The 14765-nt window shown below is 41.4% G+C and overlaps 1 protein-coding gene across 2 annotated transcripts in view; it reads left to right on the top strand.

Moving 5' to 3' along the window:
* The first annotated feature begins 5080 nt into the window (after positions 1-5080).
* LOC115081935 (carcinoembryonic antigen-related cell adhesion molecule 1-like) overlaps positions 5081-14765 on the top strand; it is a 130889-nt gene continuing 121204 nt past the window's right edge. Inside the window, exon 1 of one of the 2 annotated variants that reach the window (XM_029586183.1) lies at positions 5081-5261. In XM_029586183.1, the coding sequence (XP_029442043.1) occupies positions 5253-5261 (9 nt within the window). In that variant the 5' untranslated portion in view covers positions 5081-5252. The remainder of the gene's footprint in view (positions 5262-14765) is intronic. The other variant, XM_029586182.1, reaches the window with a different exon arrangement.

Raw genomic sequence — 14765 nt, 5'->3', positions numbered from 1 at the left:
GGTCACAACAACTGAAGCAAGGGTGCAAGCAAGGTAAGGCTGGTTGCAGGAAGACAGGCGAGGTGAAGAGCTGCAGGCACTGGCAGGGACGGCCTCCCTGCCGGATAAGGACCCCAGGAGCGGCAGAGCATGCCGGGGACAGCCTGGAGAGACAGCGAGGGTCCCGACCACGAGGAAGCGCTCATGGCGGGTCGGCCCCGCTGCAAGAGGCAGAAGACAGCCGGAGAGGAGCCCGGACTGCAGCGAGGGACTGCCGCGGCAGCGGCAGCGTCAGCGGCCCAGCTGGCCGCGTAAAGGTGAGGGCCTGCCCGCGCTCCTCGCGGGCAGGACCGTAACACTTAACACATAATTAAGCTCTGGAATTCATTGTCAGAGGATGTGGTTAAGGCAGTTAGCTTAGCTGAGTTTAAAAAAGGTTTGGATAAGTTCCTGGAGAAGTCCATAAATGGCTATTCAACAAGTTGACCTAGGGAATAGCCACTGCTTATTACTGGTATTAATAGCAAGGGATCTATTTAATGTTTGGGTATTTGCCAGGTATTTGCATCCTGGATTGGCCTCTGTTGGAAACAGGATGCTGGGTTTGATGGACCCTTGGTCTGACCCAGCATGGCAATTTCTTATGTTCTTTTGAAAAAGGGGTGATGAACTAAGACAGGTGAAAGGATGATGGATTTATGAATGGAAAGAAGGAAGAACGGTGGATTGAATTTTTAAATGATGGATGAAAAGAAAGCTCTGATACAGAGACATGATCTTTATTCCCTTCCTCTGAATGAGCTGGGAAGGTGCTACTGCCAGGAATGGTCCCAGAGAGAGAGCACTGTGTATCATGAAGAGGGAGTTAATACTCACAGGATTCCCTTCTGATGTCAGCATGAAGAAGAAAAACTTTAATCTGCACCGTCTCCATGCTTTTTGTGGTTAAGAAGGAGAAGTTTGATTTCTAGCACATTGTGAAATGTCCCCCAATACTTGCTTTATTTTATTACCACCCTATTAAGACCCACCCACCACCCTTCTCAGATAGGGAACAACAGAGGGAGAAAAGAGGAAATGGAGATTCGGGGAAATATGTGGCTAGTAAAAGAGGAAGTTGGTGGGAGAAGACTGCAAAAAAGATTATACTGAAAATACTTGTATACTGAGAGTCAGGATCAGGAACCAGGAATGATGGGCACACAAACAAATGTGGAGACCTGTTGCCAAGGGAAGGAACTAGTGGCGGGGCCCTGCCTTAAATAGCAGGGTCCAATGATGTCATCATCCGGGGCCAAGGGCTAGTTTCCCACCACGGCCCCTTTAAAGATACGAGAGGCACGCATGCCTAAGCCAAAGCCCACAGAAGGCTGGACAACAGCGTCTCCCCGTGGTCCATGTGGGGAGATCCACCGGGAGCTGAGGAGGTCCGCAGAGGAGTCAGGAACAGCCGAGGAGGCAGTAGGTGCTTGGGGGAGTAGGTGGCTGCCCACAGCCGCGAGCGAGGATAGTCCGGGTCCAGGAGCAGAGCTGCAAGGGGCAGTAGGCCCGGTCGCGGGCCTACCGAGGATGGGACACGCAACATATATGAGCCCCAGTAACTGTGGCAATGTACAGTATATTCTTGTCATTTGACTAAGAAGCTCGCATTTCTGTGCCCATTGTGGAAATTTCTTCATGAGTTAGTTCCCATTCTTAAAACTTTACACCCAACGTCTGTGTTGATTGACCTGGACTGAATGAGAGGCTCTCAGGGAAGGGAGAGAGAATACAGTAGACTTAGTATCACTTTATTCCAGTGTATTACAATGTGTGTTTCAGATCAATTATCAGATTTCCTTAAAGACAGAAGTAGTCTTTATTCATGCATTACAGTTACCCTCTGATTCTAAACAAAAGTAAATATCAATCCTTCAGGGCAGTTTCAGAAACTACTGAGTGCCTGACTTAGCCAGCTTAATTGTGTCCAGCAAGTTTAGGGGAATTTTCAGTCCTAACCTAGCTGGTTAAACTGTAGTGAAAAATTTGCCTATTATTAACTTGGCCGGAAAAACTCTTGCCATCTACGTCAGACACTCAACAGTGTCTAAAAAGACATCATGTCCCCTCCCACTATCAGCGCCCCTTCTGCTCCTCCAAACCCTGATCCTAAAGTAACTCCCTCCCCCCCCCCCCCCAAACCTGGTTCTGCCCTCCCAAGCAAGAAAGAGCTTCCAATGAGCCTTCTCCCCTCATGTTTTATTTATTTATTTATTTATTTATTTATATTCTACCTTTCAGGCACTGCAGGGGTTTCCCTATCCCCAGGGGGCTCACAATGGTTAATTCCTCTTCTTAAATAAACAATCCAGGAAGTCTTTTAGCAAAAGAAAAATTAACTTTATTCACAGGAGGAGTAACAGAGCAGCTCAGAAAGAAACAAGGCACACAAAAAAGGGGGTTTCTGAGAGTCAGAGATCTGCTCTGCTACACTGCCAAAAATTTGCAAAAACAGATGTCAGTCAATTTGTTCTTTGTTTCTGCCATATCTTTATATTGTTTTTTTCTGCTGACATACTGCCTGCCACAGTGCTTGGTCTATGCATGTTGTCTGGCATGTATACGGAGAACACTGTGTCCTATTGAAACCTCACGTGCAATGCACTCAGAGGTTTCACCATATACTCTTGTCACTGACTGTACATATCCCAGGTGAGAAGCCCCTGTCTTAGGTTTGGTCACTAAGATAGTGGATCAGTGCTTTAGTCCCTATCTCCAACCTGTTACCTGTCATTGAGCACTTCTCTCTTCCTGGGGGCCAGGTAGCTTGGGATAATCAGCATTTCTGTACGGAGCAGAGAGGAATACTGCTCAGAAGCCTGGGCGAATAACAGAGGGGTATTGTTAATTTAAGAATTTGAAATAAAATTGGTAAAGAGATGGCAAAATAAAGCATAAATACATGGCAGACAAGACGTTAACAATAATAGTATCCAAAAGAAAACAATCAAAAATCCTAATATCCCTTGCAACCCTCCTCCCAGGTTCTTAAACCAATTAGCAAATGATTATCACCAAGACTGTTGAAGTACCAATTCCGCCCTGAAAATCTTCAATATGCAGTTTAACCAAAGATTATATCTTCTCCATTGCCTTTTTAACTATTTCTGATCGATTGACAACTGTTAAGTAATGCACATAATCCTCCCTCCTTAGCAAAAATATAATCAAGTCCTTGTCTGTTAAATTTGGAAACTATAGCAAGTTCATTAGCAGTTGGAGCGCCTCCATTGCTTTATTCATTTCAAATGTCAAAGCATGAAGTAAGGATTGAAGGCGCTGAATTGCCATCCCACGCTCGGCAGTGATGGCTGGTGGCTGGAAAATAGGAATCCAAGAAGTCCAAGACAAAGCATCAAGTCGTAATTTTGTTAGTGGATAGGTGGAGTTTATATAGTTATTTTATATATAGTTATTTTATATATAGTTATTTAGTTAGTGGATAGGTGGAGTTTATATAGTTATTTTATATATATTTTATATATAGTTATATTTATATATAGTTATATATAGTTATATATAGTTTATATTTATATATAGTTATATATAGTTATATAGTTATATTTTATATATAGTTATTTTATATATATTTTATATAAAACTTGGCTTTTCAAAAAAGCATTTCCAAGCCTTGAATAAAACCTCCTCTCACTAGCACTAACTCGTATGCAATAATGGAATGTAAACACGAATCAACCAACCTCAAACCCTCTCTCACTAATTCCTGCTGAATATTTATCATACTATTACCATTCACAACTGTCATATTTATTCATTTGATTACCTATGTACCGTTTCATAGTCTTATTTTTTCACTTGCTATTCTAATATATCAATAGGCTGAAATGTAAATATTGTGCTGTTCAATTTCTCCCCTTCCATCCCAAGTTTATTTTCCTTGTTTTTTGTAACTTTCCCTCTCCCTTTTTCTGATTCACTGTATTTAAAGTTCAAGGTTCTTATTGAAAATATTGTTTTTTACGTTACGTTATGCTTTACACTCCTTGTTATTTGTAAACCGGGTTGATGTGATGCCTATCATGAAACTCGGTAAAACAATAAATAAATAAATAAATAAATAAATAAATAAATATATAGTTATTTTATATATATAGTTAGTTTATATATATCCCATAGTTATTTTATTTTATATATCTTTTTTACGTTTAATATTTAATATTTATTGATCTACGTTCTTTTGTTCAATAATTTGTTGATTGTTTAATGTTATGCTGCACGTTCTCTGTTCAATACTTTGTCTATTGTTTAATGTACTCCCTTTACCTTTACCATGTTTAATGTAACGCCTTACCGGCGACAGTTTTGTTATATGGAAACCGACTTGATTTGATATGTATATCGAGAATGTCGGTATATAAAAACCCTAAATAAATAAATAAATATATTCCAGGGAAGCTGCGATTGCTCATCTTCTGGAGTCACGGAGGGAACACTTCTACGGCAATGGTGTCCATGAGGAGAAGTACAATGAGATGCTGTATGTAATGGTATAATCTTGGAGAAATAGTTTAATGCTACAAGAACACAACATTTTGACGTATTAGGTAGGTATGTGTACAGAAAACAGTCATATAACCACTAATGACCTATGTACAGATCTGTGAAATTTGATAACACAGAAACATTTCCTGTATAGGGACCATAAGTAAAAGGGGACATATAAAGCTTCAAGGAACTTGAACCTGCTACAATGCAACCAGAAAAGTTAGTCACTGGAAAAACTTAACAAATGCCCCAAATAGCATTAAAAGAAGAAAAATAAGTATCGACAAACAGGAGAGCAAAGCGTTCTCGTGTTATGTTCTGCATTAGTGACGCGACATCTAGTTAAATCCCTGAATTTGGCACAATGTCAATGAGAAGCAACTGCTGGCAAGTTTCCCATATGAGAAGGAAAGGGTGTACAAACAATGCAAGAAAAAACATTATTTGGAAGTGTTAGTTAATTCATGAACAATCTGGACCCATATATTATCCGTACATAACTCAACATACTCCCTCAAGGGAAACTCCTCACAGAGTGGAAGGCTTAAATAAATCAGAAATTCAATGATTAACCACATGTTACTGCTGGATGCAAGTCACACAAATGAGTGAAAACCTCGTCTCTTTCAAGTAGAACAGCAGTGGAGGAGGCTGGCAACCTGAACCTTGAAAGGTCCCAAGTACCAGGGCTTGTGGGTGAAATTCTTACGATATACCAACTGTCCTTTATGATAGTGGTAAGTTGGCAACAAGTCGTCTTTTGAGGAAGCTGTTAGTGGGGCAGTAATCTGGTTCATGGCCACCTGTAAAGCAGAGGCATATGTTTTCATGTTATCCTGTGGAGAGGTCATGTCAAGATCATGAATCTTCATTTTTCTTCCAGTACACAGTTCAAATGGGGTAAGTTGAAGTGCATGTAAGGGACGGTTCCTCAGAATCATTAAAGCTGAGGGCAAAACCTGTAACCAATTTAAATCAGATAAAATCATAAGTTGTCTGAGCTTGGTCTTTAATAGTCCATTACAGTGTTCAACAATATCGTTACTTCTTGGGTGATAAATGCTAACATGGTGGTGTGTAATCCAAAGAGCTTTAATAATCCCTGTAACTAAAGCATTACGAAAATGAGAATCATTATTAGTCAATATTTTGTCAGGAATAGCAAAGCATCGAATCAAATGAGTAACAAGAGCTGACACCATGGCTACAGCTTTTTCTTTAACACAAGGAAAAGCTTCTATCTACTGTGAAAAACTACAGACACAAATAAGAAGTATCGTTTACCTTGACACCTATCTATCACAAAGCCACTCGAGGAAAGGTCCTGATGGCTTTGTATACTTCTGGGAGATATACTAATTCCTCTGCGGGGAACAGTTGTAGCACAAAGATTACAATTAGCCACAACTTCCTGACAGCGGGCACGGAGAAGTGGCACCCACCAAGTAACGGTCACCTTATTGTGTGGTGTCCCAGCACTTTCATGGTCTAAATAGTGCAGTGAATTTAAAATAAGATGAAGAGAAGTCAAACTACAGTACCACTGTCCTCCTGGGTGTATCCAGCATTTTCCTATCTTTTTACAACCTGCTTGCTTCCATTGCTGTATTTCACTAGTGGTGGCATTTTCTTGACACATTTGAGGAGTTATGTCAATAACTTTGATGTTTGTTGCTCATGTCTGTACTACATAAACCCCCTTCTGTGATGTAGATAATTGGGCAGTGCTTTCAGCACTCTCCTGAGCTAACATGACAGCTATAGTGCTGCCCATGGACTGCCACAATATACTTTTCTGATGTGCCTTTATCCAACAAATAGCTGTCATAAGTCCCCTCTCTTGCCTTTCTTGTAATGCCTCTAGGAGGTACTGCCACAAATTGTGATGTGGTAACTGCTCCCCATCTGCGGATATAAAGCCCCTCTTGTTCCACTTCCTAAGGTGGTGATGTACAGATGAAAAAACATAGTGTATATTATCAAATTATGTTGCAAATCTATACTGCAAACATGGCACACAGCAGCTAATTCAATATACTGTGCAGACAACTGGACAGATAAAAGTTATTTCCTCTAGCACATCTTCCTCGTCTGAAAATAGCATGGCTGCAAAGGCAGCAATCCCATTTTTACAGGATCCAACGCTAAAGAATCCTGTATCTCCGAATTCTATTTGTAATTTTGAATTGTGAAATGTAAAACTGTCCAGGAAATATTTCTGTATGATTAACTATAACTACTAGAGATGTGAATCGTGTGATCGAACGTCTTAACGATCAATTTCGGCTGGGAGGGGGAGGGAATCGGATCGTTGCCGTTTGGGTTTTTTAAAAATCGTGAAAATCGAAAACCGGCACACTAAAACATCCCTAAAACCCACCCCGACCCTTTAAAATAAATCCCCCACCCTCCCGAACCCCACCAAAATGCCTTAAATTACCTGGGGTCCAGAGGAAGGGTCCCGGTGTGATCTTTTACTCTCGGACCTCCGGTGCTTGTAGAAATGGCGCCGGCGCTACCTTTGCCTTGTCATATGACAGGTCAAAGGTAGCGCCGGCGCCATTTTGTTTTTTGTCCCCGAGGTCAGGAGCGTAGGAGATCGCTCCCGGACCCCCGCTGGACCCCCAGGGACTTTTGGCCAGCTTGGGGGGGCCTCCTGACCCCCACAAGACTTGCCAAAAGTCCAGCAGGGGTCCGGAACGACCTCCTGCAGTCGAATCGTGTTGTCTATGGCCGGCGTCATTTTGCGCCGCCATTTTGCGCAAAATGGCACCGGCCGTAGACAAAATGATTCGACTGCAGGAGGTCGTTCCGGACCCCCGCTGGACTTTTGGCAAGTCTTGTGGGGGTCAGGAGGCCCCCCCAAGCTGGCCAAAAGGCCCTGGGGGTCCAGCGGGGGTCCGGGAGCGATCTCCTACGCTCCTGACCTCGGGGGACAAAAAACAAAATTACCTGGGGTCCTCTGGACCCCAGGTAATTTAAGGCATTTTGGGGGGGTTCGGGAGGGTGGGGGATTTATTTTAAAGGGTCGGGGTGGGTTTTAGAGTTTTTTTAGTGTGCCGGTTTTTTCGCCCTCCCCCTTCCCCCGATTTACGATTTTTTGACGATAAATCGGGGGAATTGTTATTGTATCGCGGCTCTAATGATTTTTGACGATTTAAAATATATCGGACGATATTTTAAATCGTCAAAAAACGATTCACATCCCTAATAACTACAACCACTTAGAAAATTGGAGTGTGATACATCAGGTATCATTAGAATATGACAATTTTAAATAACAAATACTTTAGCACTGAATATATATATGATTTTTTTTTACATCTGTTTAATTAAATAACTCTTATCTTTAGCCTATTTTTTCTTCCTTACACATTACCATGCCATAACTTACTCCATCAGTTACACTTACTCGCACCTTCAAATAACTTTCAATAGTAACCCCCTGTTCAAATAAATAAAAGTCATCCCAAAAAGGAAGAGCTCATTCAATTCTTCTTTGAAGAGAAAAAACAGTCATCATAACAATGTCTTTCAAAATATATTAAACAATTCATTTTAAAGCCCTTAAAGCTTGTATTAATATATTAGGATGTCTGATAAATAGTTTATGTGCTTTGCAATATGAAGTTAATTAAAACAAATTGTTACTGGATAGGATCACAAATAATAATTTCAAATGGATGCATTTTAACTTTCACCAGAATAAAGCAATTTTCCTATTCAGCTTTTTTTTTTTCTGCAAAGATGAGTGAATTCCTAAGCGTGGGGCTACTTTAGATTCAGTTCAGTCTTATATAAACCAAAAGCGTATTTTTAAATAATCAAAAAGAGAGAAATAATCCCTCCTCTCAGGACCATCCCTTCCCCATCCAAATAAAGTAAAATACCTAGGGTCTTTTCTTGAGTTGGGGGTTTGGGGGTGAGGGTCAAGCTGCCCCTCCCCCCCAACCCCAACTCAAAAAAGTAGCCTGGTGCTCGGGGGGGGGGGGGGGGGGGGGAATAGCTTGACTCCCACCCTCGAACATCACTGTACCTGAAAAAGAAGTCACTGGTGTTCAGTGGGGGCCCCGTCTGCCTCTTGATTTGTGCCTGTTGACACCATTTTTCAAAATGGCAGTGTCCTGACCTTGCCTCTATCATGTGATGGGGTAAAATCCGGGGATCGTTTTGCCATTGATGTAACCACTTGGCTACTCCTCCACTCCTGTTCCCAGACCCCTGGGATCCCTCCCATCAATATTCTGGAAAGTACTTTGTCTTCATCAGCACGATAGATGTAATCTGCCCCACTACTGGCACCACAGAGCTATGCAGAATTGGGAGTTGGGTCACGGGTCTTTCTTGTATCAGTGTGTGTGTGTGGGGGGGGGGGGGGGAGGGGGGGATTTGAATCCTAGCTGGTTCAACTGCCACCATATCGTTTATAAAATACAGCTTTAACTTTAGATTAAAAACATAAACCTCAACGTAACACAAGATCAACAAACAAAGCCCTGCTAGCCATCCCAACAGTCACAGCTGCCAATTTTACAACAGTAAGAGAAAGAGCAATCTCGATAGCCGGACCATGTCTCTGGAATACCCTACTGGAAAACAACACAAAAATATTTAGAAAACTACTCAAAATCTGGTTATTCCGACAAGCCTACAAAGATGGAATCGGATAATCAATTCAATACTTCCCTGGCCTTCTCGTTAAACACTTTATCTTATAACTCTACCTACCCTATATTAATATCATGGTAATCAGTTGTTCTCGTTGTAACCAATAGCTCTTCACTTGTAAAATATATTCAATGTGATGCAGTTCTTCACTGTTAAGCCTCTAAAACTTAGCGTTATTGTTTCTAAATCATTCTCCCATAGTTATCTATGTAAATCGTTTAACATGTAAACTGTTGTTAAACCTGTAAACCAGAGTGAAGGCCTGCGCCAAACTTCAGTATACAAAAGCATACAAATAAATAAATAGATGCCTTGACTTTTGCATGTATGTGCTAGTTTATGCACACGGTTGAAATTTACCCTCTCTGTGGACAGGGCCTTTTCTTCTATTAGGCGAACTAGGTGGTCACCTAAGGTGCCAAAATTTGGGGAAGCAGCAAAATCCTCAGAAATTTCCAGGTGCCACTTCCCTGTTTTTCAGGCACAGCAACAGAAGAGAGAAGGGGATGGATGCTGGATAGATGCGGGGGGGGGGGGGGGGGGGGGGGGGGTGAAGACAGAGAGGAAGCTGAGTTGGTGGAGGAGTTGTGGAGAGAGGGTGCTGGAGGGTACAGAGAGAGAGATGGTACTGGACTGGTGAGAGTGGGTGAGGAGAGAGAGGATGCTGGATACTGCAAAAAGGGGGCACGGAGTCTGGGGTGATGGTGGTGTGCTGAGGAGGGGTTGAAGGGGAAAAATAAAGAGGATGCTGGGGGAGAGAAGCAGAGGGGAGAGAAGCTGGAGAGGGAGAGAAGGGATGCTGGGCCCTGAGGTCAGGGAGCAAAGGGAGGGGCATGCAGGGCTTGGCAGAGGCCGGAGCGAGAGAGGGGGATGCTGAGTGGAGCGAGAGAGGGGGATGCTGTGTCACAGTTGATGCTGGCAGGCAGATGTGTAAGGGGGCAAGCGGAAGCTTGAAAGTTGGGCTAAGGCACCTAACGCCCTTGCACTGGCCCCGCCTGTGGATATTTTCCCCGTTCTATTTAACAGATAAGGTCCGGAATCAAAACAAAAGGGGAAAACTCTGACTCAGACAAACTGCACACAAGAGAGGCCGTGCTTTACTCTGGTTGCAAACACTGGGGACATCTCACCAGTTACAGTGTAACCCTTTGTGCCCCGTGCAGCAGAGCCTGAGGGAGAGGATGCATTTACTCTGGGTTGGAGGGAAACCTCATTACTGCTGCAGGCACTGACATGCAACCCACGCTCTGTGCTACCCTGCTGCCTTCTGAGCTCCCCAATTCATTTGTTGCATGCATTGTCCTTTGTTTAGTCTGAATGTGGCTCTATGTATTGGGGTGAGACATGGGAGGGTTTTTTGGGAGGAGGACAGATGGGTTTTATTGTGATTGCACCACTCTTTGATGCCTGTAAGGAGTTGTGTGGAAACAAATCTTTGCAAATCAAACAAATAAATAAAAAGATTCCCTAGCCATAAAAAAAGAAACCAGACAAAATTAAATGCAATCAGATTTAAGCAGAATGCAGGAAAAGTCCCTTTCTAGCATTTTTTTTTATAATTAGGAAAACAGAAAGATTCCATGAGAATCCCACCTGATCAGAAGAGACAGCAAAACTAAGCTGAAATCTCTCTGATCCAGGCAGCAAGGACATCTAAAGCACAAGCTTGCCCCACATAACTATTCTCTCTCTGGCTAACAAAAACCAAACCCCAACATCATCATGCTTCTAAAATATTTATTTCAAACATTTCTATTATCCACATTATCCAAATATTCTAAGCGACCTACAAGCAACATTCATAGATCAAACAAACATAAAAACATTCACATTAAAAGAGACAGCTACTTCTCCTTCAACCAGGTTAATTCATTGCAGACACTCAGAATCATTCTGCAGGTTAAAGGCTAAGGAATCTGGCATCATGACTGCTATAAGATTTAATTTTCATTTCCTTGTTCATGATACCGACCTGGCCACACAGTCAAAATGTTTGTTATTCATTAAAATAAACCTTTGCATTAGTCCAACTTCCCCACGATTTGCACAACAGAAGAATCCAGCACAGCTCATTGAACATGCAAGATTAACATTTTTGTGCAGCACTTAAAGGAAATTCACCCTAAAACAAGAAAACGTCTAGCAGAATGATTGTTTTTTCATTTTTTGTAAATATCTGCTTCATTTGCTGAATACACCATTTGGTCGTCTCCTGCTCTGGGTTGAGGGGCAGATGCATTTCTATATCACAGTCTAACAGCATAGCAAAGTAGTACTGCTCTTCCAGATTCCCTGGGAGCCCAAAGTCATCCTCCCGCTATCATGTGTTAGTCCGGTTTACTCTCACTGTACTCAGCAGATGGACCCTGCTGCTTTCAGAGCAAACGCAGGGCTCCCATTTCTTTGTGCATCAGAGGCCTTGGCATTCCTTGACTTACTGACTGTCGTGAGTTCCTGCCTTATATTTTATTGTAAGTGCTGGGGGGTTATTATCAGACATGATAGAGGCTGCAAGGGCTGAGAGCTTAGTTAATAAGATAGTATCTCCAGGGGCTGGAAGGGTTGCTGGAAACTTCAAGGGCTGAGAGTTTATTCAACAGGACAGGGACTGCAGAGGTTGGGCCTTTATGAAGACAGGAAGCAGGAAGGTGATTACAGAGGCTGAGAGTTTATCAGATTCAGAGCAGGTATAAATCTATATAGGTAGAAATCCCATGTGTAAGAGTATAGTGATAGAAGTATACTACTGTCCACGTGAACAAAATGGTCAGACAGATAATGAAATGTTAAGAGAAATCAAGGAAGCAAACCAATTTGGCAGTGCAATAATAATGGGAGATTTCAATTACCCCAATATTGACTGGGTAAATGTAACATCAGGACTTGCTAGAAACATATAGTTCCTGGATGTAATAAATGATTGCTTCATGGAACATTTGGTTCAGGAACCAACAAAAGAGGGAGCTATTTTAGATTCACTTCTTAGTGGAACACAGGATTTGGTGAGAGAGGTAATGGTGGTGGGGCCTCTTGGCAATAGTGATCATAATATGATCAAATTTAAACTAATAACCGGAAGGGGAACAATAAGTAAATCTAGAGCTCTAACACTAAATTTTCAAAAGGGAAACTGATAAAATGAGGAAAATAGAAAAAAACTGAGAGGGGCAGCTGCAAAGGTTAAAAAAGTGTTCAACAGGCATGGACATTGTTTAAAAATACAATCCCAGAGCCGCAGTCCATATGTATTCCATGCATTAAGAAAGGTGGAAGGAAGACAAAACTATTACCATAATTAGTTAAAAGGTGAGGTGAAAGAGGCTATTTTAGCCAAAAAACATCCGTCAAAAATTGGAAGAAGGATCCATCTGAAGAAAATAAGATAAAGCATAAGCAATGTCAAGTTAAGTGGAAAACATTGATAAGACAGGCGAAGAGAGAATTTGAAATAAAGTTGGCTGTAGAGGCAAAAACTCACAGTAAAAACTTTTTAAAATATATCCAAAGCAAGAAACCTGTCAGGGAATCGGTTGGACCGTTAGATGACCGATGGATTATAGGGGCTTTTAGGGAAGTTAAGGCCATTGCAGAAAGACTAAATGAATTCTTTACTTCCATGTTTACTAATGAGGATGTTGGGGAGTTACCAGTTTTGGAGATGGCTTTCAAGGGTGATGAGTCAGATGAATTGAACCAAATCACTGTGAACCTGGAAGATGTAGTAGGCCAGATTGACAAACTAAAGAATAGCAAATCACCTGGACCAGATGGTATGCATCCTAGGGTACTGAAGGAACTAAAAAAATGAAATTTCTGATTTATTTGTTAAAATTTGTAACCTATCAATAAAATCATCCATTATACCTGAAGACTGGAGGGTGGCCAGTGTAACCCCAATATTTAAAAAGGCCTCCAGTGGCGATCCAGGAAACTATAGACCAGTGAGCCTGACTTCAGTGCCAGGAAAAACAGCGGAAACTATTCTAAACATCAAAATCGTAGAGCATATAGAAAGAAATGGTTTAATGGAACACTGTCAACATGGATTTACCTAAGGGAAGACCTGCCTAACAAATCTGCTTCATTTTTTTGAAGGGGTTAATAAACATGTGGCTAAAGGTGAACCGGTAGATGTAGTGTATTTGAATTTCCAGAAGGTATTTGACAAAGACCCTCATGAGAGACTTCTAAGAAAACTAAAAAGGGAAAGGAGGCAATGTCCTTTCGTGGAATACAAACTGGTTAAAAGACAGGAAACAGAGAGTAGGATTAAATGGTCAATTTTCTCAGTGGAAAAGGGTAAACAGTGGAGTGCCTCAGGGATCTGTACTTGGACCGGTGCTTTCCAATATATTTATAAATGATCTGGAAAGGAATACAACGAGTGAGGTTATCAAATTTGCGGATGATACAAAATTATTCAGAGTAGTTAAATCACAAGCAGACTGTGATACATTACAGGAGGACCTTGCGAGACTGGAAGATTGGCAATCCAAATGGCAGATGAAATTTAATGTGGAAAGTGCAAGGTGTTGCACATAGGGAAAAATAACCCTTCTTGCAGTTATACGATGTTAGGTTCCATATTAGGAGCTACCACCCAGGAAAAAGATCTAGGCATCATAGTGTACAACACCTTGAAATTGTCGGCTCAGTGTGCTGTAGAAGTCAAAAAAGCAAACAGAATGTTAGGAATTATTAGGAAAGGAATGGTTAACAAAACAGAAAATGTCATGTGTGTTGAAAATAAACATGAAACAACACATCTCATTGAAAATAAAAGAAGGATATGCGAAACTAATGATTCTGAGAAGACTAAAGCCTCTACTAACGCTAAACAATTTCAGCACAGTTCTGCAGGCAATGATATTCGGAAGTACAGACTACTGTAACTCACTACTTTTAGGACTACCACAATCTACAATTCGGCCACTACAAATATTACAAAACTCAGCTGCTAGAATTTTGACTGGCAAAAAAAAGAATGAACACATTACAGGAACGCTCGCTGATTTACACTGGCTCCCAATTGAACAAAGAATCCAATATAAGGCATTATGCATAATACACAAACTAATCCACGATGAAAAAGCTGACTGGCTTAACACTGCACTACGCGTACATGTCCTGCAAAGAAACCTAAGATCTGCTAATAAGGCTCTACTAACTGTCCCCTCTGTCAAAACAGCACGCCTCATTCAAGTTAGGGAGAGAGCACTATCACTGGCTGGCCCGGTGCTATGGAACACCATGCCACTCGAAATAAGGCTGCAGAGTAATTTCAAAATAGTCAAAACAACCTGAAAACCTGGCTTTTTAAACAAGCTTTTTATAAAGATAAAGAAAAGGAAAAAAGCAGTTGATTGATAAGGACCCACCAAACTAGAAGTTGTTACTTGTAAGCTACAAATGCACATTAATGTTAAATTCAATCCGCCTAATATGTTCCCAGCAGACAAGCTTAATTTACACACATAGTTTATTGAAATGAATTGTTACCGCACTATGATGGCACATGATTAATTTGTAATCTATACCACTCACATTTTTTATTATCGTGCCTTGCTGTAAAC

This window comes from Rhinatrema bivittatum, unplaced genomic scaffold (assembly GCF_901001135.1).
Source record: "Rhinatrema bivittatum unplaced genomic scaffold, aRhiBiv1.1, whole genome shotgun sequence".
Classification (NCBI taxonomy): Eukaryota; Metazoa; Chordata; class Amphibia; order Gymnophiona; family Rhinatrematidae; genus Rhinatrema; species Rhinatrema bivittatum.
This window is presented reverse-complemented; position numbering and strand designations above follow the sequence as displayed.